General features: G+C 39.7%; 2 protein-coding genes across 2 annotated transcripts in view; both read left to right on the top strand.

The window, feature by feature from the left end:
• Window positions 1-2,598, top strand: part of LOC103480842 (tripartite motif-containing protein 65-like) — an 18,999-nt gene extending 16,401 nt beyond the window's left edge. Inside the window, exon 4 of the mRNA XM_008436033.2 lies at window positions 2,359-2,598. Within this exon, the coding sequence (XP_008434255.2) occupies window positions 2,359-2,598 (240 nt within the window). The remainder of the gene's footprint in view (window positions 1-2,358) is intronic.
• Window positions 2,599-4,396: 1,798 nt separating this feature from the next.
• LOC103480899 (tripartite motif-containing protein 16-like protein) lies at window positions 4,397-6,097 on the top strand. Its single transcript, XM_017310347.1, has 2 exons — window positions 4,397-4,829; window positions 4,980-6,097. Exons 1-2 carry the CDS (start codon window positions 4,397-4,399, stop codon window positions 6,095-6,097), a joined length of 1,551 nt encoding a protein of 516 aa, XP_017165836.1.
• Window positions 6,098-9,859: the final 3,762 nt, after the last annotated feature.

Below are 9,859 nucleotides of genomic sequence, written 5' to 3' on the forward strand. Positions count from 1 at the left end.
GGAGTGTACCTGGACCACAGAGCAGGTATTCTGTCTTTCTACAGCGTCTCTGAAACCATGACTCTGATCCACAGAGTCCAGACCAGATTCACTCAGCCTCTGTATGCTGGATTTTATATTGAGGATGGATCCTCTGTGGAGTTCATTAAACTTAAATAGTCAACTCTCATCTGAAGTCCATTTAGCTAAAATGTGCATTTTATTTTCTGTTTCTTTAGTCTCCATTGTTGTTGCTGAGAGTTCATTGTTGTCATTTCTTCACTGCTCAGAGAACAACTGCCTTTATTGAGTTACTTGGTTATATAATTTGTTGTTTTCTTGATGTTGTAACTTTTGTGGGTGCTGCCCCTTTCTGTTTCTGTTAAGCCATAGAGGTTATCACTGCTCTAATCACCTGAGTTAATTACAATTACATTTGTTTCATTGCCAGACCAAATACATCAATCTTTATTTAATTAGATAAATATCAGATTCTGGATCAAACTGATTTTAATTAAACAGGCACACAACATGTCTGCTTTTCAAGATTATTCATAGTACAGATGCCCCTCCTTTTTTTAAAAAAAAAAGTACATTCCTCAGCTCAGGAAAAACATCTTCAGTCACTCATTCAACTATTTGCGGTGACTATACGGTTTCCTGATGAAGAAATTGGTAATGCCACGTTCTCATGTGTGGCCACACAACAGAGGAATACTTTTTCAAAAGAACTATTGCTATGTACAGACTTTCACAAGTTCTCCCACTTGATAAAACAATGGCTTCTTTTAAATCAAACCAGTTCACATAATGTTAACTGGTATGAGTGGTAACTTCTACTTTGAAGCTTTGGGAGTATGAATGTGATGAATTACTGTATAGAGAATGTGTTTGCACACTGTTAATATTTTTATCTGATGGTGTATGATAATAAATTGTATGAATTGTATCTGTTGAATAGTGTCAGTAATTTAAGGGATTGTTTTATATGAGTGGATGTGAGAGTGGCGTCTATCGTGAACTCTTGGGAATATGGATGTTATGAACTCAGTAGAGGCTGTGTTTGCATGATGTAGGACTGTAGATTTGATGATGTTTTAAATATGTATTGCATTTATTGAACAGTATCCAGCTGTTTTTGCATATTTCTTTGGGTCGGGGACTAGATGTGGAAATTAGCACCAGAGATACAACATGGTGCTGTACATCTCTCCCTTTGTGGTTAAAGTATATTTTACATGGTTCCTGTTGTAAATAAATGTTACTGTAAATCAGTGTGTTTTAATCACAGTTAGTCCAATAGGGTGAGCTTGTCTCTTTATGGGTAATTTAATTTACTTTTTGACCACTAAACAACCTATATTAGCCCTAAAAAAGTTCTAAATGTCCCATTTTCTTAAAACTAACAGTAGGTAAGCTATTAGCGCATGGTAGCAGTCAGCCAAGCTGTTAACACTCATTTATGGCATATTGGACTTAAAATAGATAACTTAAAAACATTAGATTATTTGTGTTCATTTAAGTTGCCTTTTTGATATCCAAAATAGTTCTATTTTTCATAAATTTTTACATGTCTAATTTTTTTTAACTTTAAGTGGTTTCATGTTCATCTTTCGTTCATCTTCTATTCAGTAGTTTGGGGAATGTTACTAGCCTAGAAAGTCTATTGATTAAGGGGGGATAGTATGCAACGTCAACTTACATAACAACTGAAGGTGACATTACCTGATTGTATTGTATAATGGTTCTATGTCCCTGGAAACCCACTTTTAAAGTGTTTACATATAAGGTTGAATTATTTTTGGTTAAAAAAAAAAACTAACTACTTACTATATTGGAGAGAACTTGTCTGTTTTCATTTCATGCACATGCAGTATCTCACTGAATAAATAATGCCATGCTGGACTTGTGTGTCATGATTTATGGTGTGGTTTGGTGAGGTGAGAAGCAGGACGCAGGCAGACCCAGGTTGAAGTGATGAAATCATTTTATGAATATCCAACAGAGGTGGCACGGGGAAACAGACTGATGACATAACACGACGAGGATCCGACAAGAGACAAAGACAACAGGTGGACTTAAATACACAGGGAGGGTAATCAAGGAATGAAACACACCCGGGAAGCAATCAACGGGGAAGACAGAACTGGGACAGGACTAAACACAGAACACAGAACACAACAGTACCCACTCCTCAAGGGCAGCTACCAGATGCCCCAAAAAACAAAATACAACAAAAAACAACCCATCAGCGTGGGCGGAGGGGCGACGGATGGAGGGCCAGAGTCCAAAGAACAAGAATAACTCAGTTCAAAAGAAATCAGGTCGTCTGCAAGTCATTTAGCACCACGTTCTCCACGAACATGCTGTGCGCGATAGGAGAGGGGTGACCATCGTCCGGCCACGCCCCAGCCCAGTCMCGGAAGGCGCTCCTCGCCGACCGGAGTCGGGTATCGGRGTCCGACCGAAGCGATGCGGCGCTACGGTATCGTTACGTCTAGGCGGGATTCTGACTTAGAGGCGTTCAGTCATAATCCCACAGATGGTAGCTTCGCCCCATTGGCTCCTCAGCCAAGCACATRCACCAAATGTCTGAACCTGCGGTTCCTCTYGTACTGAGCAGGATTACTATTGCAACAACACATTATCAGTAGGGTAAAACTAACCTGTCTCACGACGGTCAGGGCGGAACCTGCCGTGGACAGTCCGGCGGGAGTCCCCGGCGCAGGAAGCGGAGTCCCAGAGGCAGGTCCGGCGGGCGTCTTACGGACCCCATGGGGCCGGCTGCAGGATCTGGAGGGCCGGGCGGAAGGCCGGCTGCAGGGGGCGGAGCAGACTCAGGGGGCGGAGACTCGGGCGGAGCAGACTCAGGGGGCGGAGACTCGGGCGGAGCAGACTCAGGGGGCGGAGACTCGGGCGGAGCACTGGGAAGCGGAGGCTCGTCCGCAAACTCAGGGGGCGGAGCCACAGGAAACTCTGGAAGCTCGGGCAACTCTGGAGGCTGCTCACTGGCAGCGGGCACGAGAAACTCTGGGGGCGGAGACAGACGCTGCCTTGGTGCGGGGACCTCCGGCGGCTCAGGGCAGCGGTGACGGCTTAGCTCCACTCCAGGCAAGGGGATCACCAGCCGCGATCCCCACAGCAGAGCTCCCCCACAGAACTCCTCCAGCGGAACTTCTCCGAACCACCGCCACGCGCTCCACCATCTAGACCGCCTCATGCATCTCTCACCTTCTGTACCGTCGGATCCTACTGTCATGGTTTGAGGTTTTGGTGAGGTGAGATGAGACGCAGGCAGGCCAGGATGAGGATGAAAATTATTATTTTAATGAATAAGTCCAACAGCGGACGCACAGGGAAACAGACTGACGATGGTGATACACGACGAGGATCCGACAAGAGACAAAGACGACAGGTGGACTTAAATACACAGGGAGGGTAATCAAGGAATGAGACACACCTGGGAAGCAATCAACGGGGTAGACAGAACTGGGACAGGACTAAACACAGAAAACCTCAAAAATAACTACACAGAAAACACAGAACACAACATTATGCCTCCATTAATTAATTTAAAACCTAAACCATATCAGACAAGTATTTAGAAACAATAACTCAGACTGAAATATTTGACAATGAAGTGGTGTCCCGACTTAGTAAATTTAATCTAAATTAATAGTTTTACTTGTAATTGCTCTAAGCAATTATTTATAATTATTCATAGCTAAAACTAGACTCAAATTTTAAACATAAACTCCTTGGAAGACTGGCATGTTTTTCTCTTGTGAATAATCTTTTGGATATAAAATCCCATATTTCAAACTGTCTGAAAATGACCTTGTAATTGTTCCCTCAATGATGTTCAGCCACTATTTATTCTAACAGGTTATTGCTTGACTTCTTGCAGAGTTGGTATTTTGTAAACACATACCTGTATGCTTCAGGGTAGAATATCTTCCAAACAAATTTCCACCACTGAGATGTTCAAATTCACTTGTAAGTTGTGAAGCGGCTGTTTAAACATGACTGAAATTAATAAATGAATACATCTGTTACAATAAGGTTTATATTTTCAGCATATCTACTGATTTTGCTTATTTTTTCTTAAACTTATAAAAAGATGCTCTAATAGGAGAACTATTCATGTTTAAAACTAATAGAAGAAGCATCAGTCTAATGCCTTTGGAGATCCTCTGTGCCCTCTCTATTAAGCTCCTCCCTTCTATTCAACACAGATTTAAGCTCTGTTGATACTTTTCCTGGTTCCTCCCTTTTTACGTGTCTGAAAGCTTTACGATTGATAGGATCATCAAACAAACTGCAAATGAGTAAACAACAAACTGGTATTTAGAATCCTGTGGGACACATTTACAGCAGAAACAGAAACTTGAGGCATTTAGTGTTACTGAAAGGTGAAATGGCTCAGAAAGGAAATCGGATGGATTCAAGAAGAATCTCTTGTTCTATTTGTTTGGATCTACTGAAGGATCCGGTAACTACTCCCTGTGGACACAGCTACTGCATGGACTGTATTAAAGACTTCTGGGATGGAAAAGATCAGAGGGGAGTCTACAGCTGCCCTCAGTGCAGGAAAGAGTTCATACGAAGGCCTGAACTGCAGAAGAACTTCATGCTAGCAGAGTTGGTGGAAGATCTGAAGACGACTGGACTGCAAGCTGCTCCAGCTGATCACTGCTATGCTGGACCTGGAGATGTGGCCTGTGATGTCTGCACTGGGAGGAAGAGGAAAGCTGTCAAGTCCTGTTTGGTCTGTATGGTTACTTACTGTGAGAATCACCTCCAACCTCACTATGATGTTTCAGGACTGAAGAAACACAACCTGGTGGATCCTACCAAGAACCTACAGGAGAACATCTGCTGTCGTCATGATGAGGTGATGAAGATCTTCTGTCGTACTGATCAGCAATGTATCTGCTATCTCTGCACTATGGATGAACACAAAGGCCATAAAACAGTCCCAGCTGCAGCAGAAAGAGCTGAGAAGCAGAAGAAGCTCCAGAAGAGTCGACAACAAATCCATCAGAGAATCCAGGACCAAGAGAAAGATGTGAAGCTGCTTAAAAAAGAGTTTAAGGCCATCAACGTCTCTGCTGATAAAGCAGTGGAGGACAGTGAGGAGATCTTCACTAAGCTGATCCGTCTCCTCTTGAAAAGAAGCTCTGAGGTGAAGCAGCAGATCAGATCCCAGCAGGAAACTGAAGTGAGTCGAGTCAAAGATGTTCAGGAGAAGCTGGAGCAGGAGATCAGTGAGCTGAAGAGGAAAGACGCTGAGCTGGAGCAGCTCTCACACACAGAGGATCACACCCAGTTTCTCCTCAACTACYCCTCACTGCCAGCACTCAGTGAGTCGACACACTCATCCAGCATCAACATCCGTCCTCTGAGACACTTTGAGGACGTGACAGCAGCTGTGTCAGAGATTACATATTTACTGGAGGACGTCCTGAATGACCCATGGAGAAACGTCTCACTGGCAGTCATTGATGTGGATGTTCTACTGTCAGAACCAGAACCAAAGACAAGAGATGAGTTCCTAAAATACTCTAAAGAGATCACTCTGGATACAAACACAGCAAACCAGAACTTGGCTTTATGTTATGGGAACAGAAAAGTAACATACACTTTTGATGAGCTCTCTTATCCTCATCATCCAGACAGATTCACTGAATATAAACAGGTTCTGAGCAGAGAGAGTCTTACTGGACGTTGTTACTGGGAGGTGGAGTGGAGAGGAAAATTAATTTATATAGCAGTTTCATACAAGATCAGCAGAAAAAGATGGTCAGAAGAATGTCAATTTGGATCCAATGACAAATCTTGGTCATTATGCTGTGGGAGGAAAAGTTACACATTTCATCACAACAACATTAAAACTCCAGTATCAGGTCCAGTTTCCTCCAGAATAGGAGTGTATCTGGACCTCAGAGAAGGTATTCTATGTTTCTACAGCGTCTCTGGTACCATGACTCTCCTCCACAGCATTCAGACCACATTCACTCAGCCTCTGTATGCTGGAGTTTGGTTTGATCCCACATTGTTCTCTTCCTCACAATGTTTTTCTGAGTTCATTCAGCTGAAACAGTCATCACTGAGTTGAGAGCCATTTGGCAGCAAGTAACATTATTACAATGTTATTGCAATAATTAATATTACATTGTAATAATGTTTTCAATATTTGTACATTTATCAGTTATTTTGTTTAATTATTTAATATTTTAGTTTAGAGTGGATGGGATGCGGAGTGTTTCTTGAGGACCTCTAAGGTGGCAGGCAGCTAAGAGGTAACCTTTTGTTAAAGCACGTGTCTCCTGTCACTGTAAGATATCTAAAGCTTTGTATTTTATTTCTATAGTTTTCACGGCATTCAATAAACAGCCCGTCTAAAGGAAGCGGTGCCAGTGTTGTCACTTCGGAGTTACAATCATTGTTGTAATTTCTTCACTGCTCAGAGATCAGCTGTCTTTATGGGGTCACTTTGTAATTTTGTTTATTGATGTTGGAGTTTGTGCTGCCCCTTCCTGTTTCTGTTTAACCAGGGAGCTACCACTGCGTAGTAGGATTTTGATGCACCTAATTACATTTACATTGCAATTATAAATCAGTGCTTTGTGAGACTAATGGTTGTTGATATTTAAATCCATGCACAGATGAGCTGATAGAAACTGTAATTTTTATCCTAATCAGTCATTATTTTATTGAACAAAAATCAGAATCTGGATCCTAGACAGTAATGACTGTAGAAAGAAACTGAACTGATACACATCATTCATAAAGTCTATATGACATTGATCCTCTGATTGGATGTTTATCATTTAAGACTATTAAATGCTAAATGTTTAATCCATAATAAAGTGATAACTGTATGGTGTAGGTTCCAGATATAGATTAGAAACTCACTGTAAAAACATAAAACATTGTCTTCAATTGTGATGTAAATGCAGACTTTTCGTTTTATTAGATAGTTAAGATGCTTTTTATGTTTAATTTTCTCTTTGTGTTTTGTGCTCAGATTATGTTTTGTTGTGAATTTATTCTGTTTTTGGTTAAAGGAAAACCATTATTCTGGTATGATTGATTTTACTGTTTCATAAGATCCATGTACTCACGAATATTTATAAACCATTTAATTTTTAACATTTCATGTTAGTTTTATTCTACTGCTGATCTTCTGAGTGAATCATGTTTATGTCTATTGATTATCAAATTACATTATTGCACCGACTTAAAGACAGTAGTTGGAAACCATGAACATGCTTTTGTAATTTGTGCTCAATTTTGTGTTTGATAATGAATCAATTATATTTGGTTTTGAAACTATTGAAATGATTACAGCGAATATAAAGAAAATAAAAATGATTTCTGAACCATTGTTATGTTTTTTGACTGGGTTTATGAACTGGTTTTATTAGAAGGAGTAATTGAAACCAATTCATTATCTCTGTGTTGTTCCAGAAGTTGCTCGTTGGGATGATGGTACTCAAATGCAGCATGTGAAAGAGTGGGAGTTCAGTGTGAACCAGATATTCTAGCAAGTCATATTTTCCAAATCTCAAATCTGTAATGACTGAAATTAATATTTCCTCATCAAATGCATTAAATCTAGTCCACCTATGACACTGCATTGGTACAGTTTAGAAAAACCTGCATTGTTTAATTTACCACATGAACATTTACCAATTATTTTTAATATTTAAACATTTAATCCAACATGTAAGAAACTACCAAAGTCAATGTTATATTGTTGAAGAATTTGACATAGTGTAATAAAATATTGATCAGATTAAGAAAACAAATAGCAACTTATGCTCAAAAATAACGTGTGAAATTTCTGAAGGAATCAAATAAAAGCAGAGCTGGTATTTCCTTATCTATTTTATTACTGCAAGATGTTGAAAAAACATGAGCTTAATCTTTCATAAGTTTTATGTTACCTGCAAATGAGCACTAGATGGCAGTATAAAGTGGAGAAACCAGGGTAAAGGCTGGTTAAGTACCTTATTTGTTAACCAGGGCTTTGTTGTTACTATTTCTAAATACTGCATTATTCACAAACATATTCAACTTTGTTGTTTTATAATTTTTTTCCTGATTGGCTTTAAAGTGAATATTTGAACAACTTGAATAGTTACAGATAGAAACAACTAAACTTTCTGGGAAGAAACATAATCAGTGCAACCTCTAAAACTTCTTCCCCTTCAATGGTCTGAAAGACAATATTCAGCATCTGGTAAAGTTCAGGAGTAAGAGAACTTACAAAAGTGGTACTTTTGCTTGCTTTGAAACATCCAACTGCTCAAAAACATTTCCAATTGTGCAATATTTGCTGTCGTTTTAACTTTTAGGTTCATGTTTTTTCACTTTAAATGCATTTCCTTTAGCGGTGTCACCTTTATAGACGGGATGTCAGCTGATGACTACTGCTGCCAACAACTTAATGCAATCCTTTTGTAGATGATAAACTTGGTAATTTTTATCAGTGTTTAACATCTTTCTCTCTGTTAGACAAAGATATTAGCTGAGCTTTTACTTTGACTATTTGTAACATCAGATGTACAATTCCCAGACAGTGAATTCAAAACTAGACCTGAGTTAATCAATTATTCACCACTGAGTGACGTTAACAGTAGATTTCTCCCTGTTCAGATTCTGGAGATATTTTGGTAAAAGGATGACTGGCATCGTGGTTTAACTGGTTAAGTGGACAACACCTGGACACATAAACACTAAAACATTAACCCAGTATTTTATCTCTCTGTTGGACATGTCACGACTATTCAAGCTTTGGGAGAAAACTGGAAACTTCACGTTTGTTAAAATCCCAATTTAGAACAACCAGATTTTCCCACATCTATCTCCAGAATCTGAAGAGGGAGAATTGGTAAATGTTTTCATATAGATGAAAAATATTAACATTGGCAACATTGAATGTAATTTGTGGGTGAAAAGATGCATGAGAAAATAAATGCAACATTAAATATGGTTAAAAGGAAGCCAATAGCCAGTTTTAGAGTCTGAATTGAAATGTTTAAAAAGCTTTGAGATGAAGTGACAAGTTCAACTGAAATCTGAAGCCTTTAGAAGTCAACAGCAGTAAAAAAAATACTGCTGTTGAGCTCCTCCCTTCTATTCAACAGAGTTCAGTTGTGTTGTTGCATTTCCCGTTTCACTCATCTGAAAGCTTCAGTATCTGCAGGATCCACCAACAGCTGCAGATCAGTAACAACTTGGTGTTTGGCTTCTTGTGAGACAAATCTACAGCAGGAAGAGGAACTTCAGATATTCAGTGTGAAATGGCTCAGACAGGAAATCAGATGGATTCAGGAAAACTCTCCTGTTCCATCTGTTTGGATCTACTGAAGGATCCAGTGACTATTCCCTGTCGACACAGTTATTGTATGAACTGTATTAAATGCCACTGGGATGGAGATCAGAGGATGATCCACAGCTGCCCTCAGTGCAGGAAAGAGTTCATACCGAGGCCTAACCTGGAGAAAAACTTCATGTTAGCAGAGTTGGTGGAAGATTTCAAGAAGACTGCGTTTTTGCGTCTGGCAGCTGAAGGAGTGTAATGAAGAGAGCTTCATTACTGGGTCTACTTTTACTTAAATCACTGTATAGCACTTTAAATGCACTTTTTGCACTTTATGAACAAGCACTTTATTTAGCACTGCACTTTAAGCAGAGATTTGCACATAAATAGCAATTTGCACACGAGAAGTTTTAATGGTATTTATTGAGTATTTTTAGTAATTAGCATGTAGCCTTTTTGTTCTGGGCTCTGCACAGCTGCTCCTCATTGGAAAGTGAGCTGGTTGCCTGTGGAGGGAGGATAATTGTTACTCAGAGCAATGAGCTACTG

Source organism: Poecilia reticulata, linkage group LG18 (assembly GCF_000633615.1).
Source record: "Poecilia reticulata strain Guanapo linkage group LG18, Guppy_female_1.0+MT, whole genome shotgun sequence".
NCBI classification, from domain to species: domain Eukaryota; kingdom Metazoa; phylum Chordata; class Actinopteri; order Cyprinodontiformes; family Poeciliidae; genus Poecilia; species Poecilia reticulata.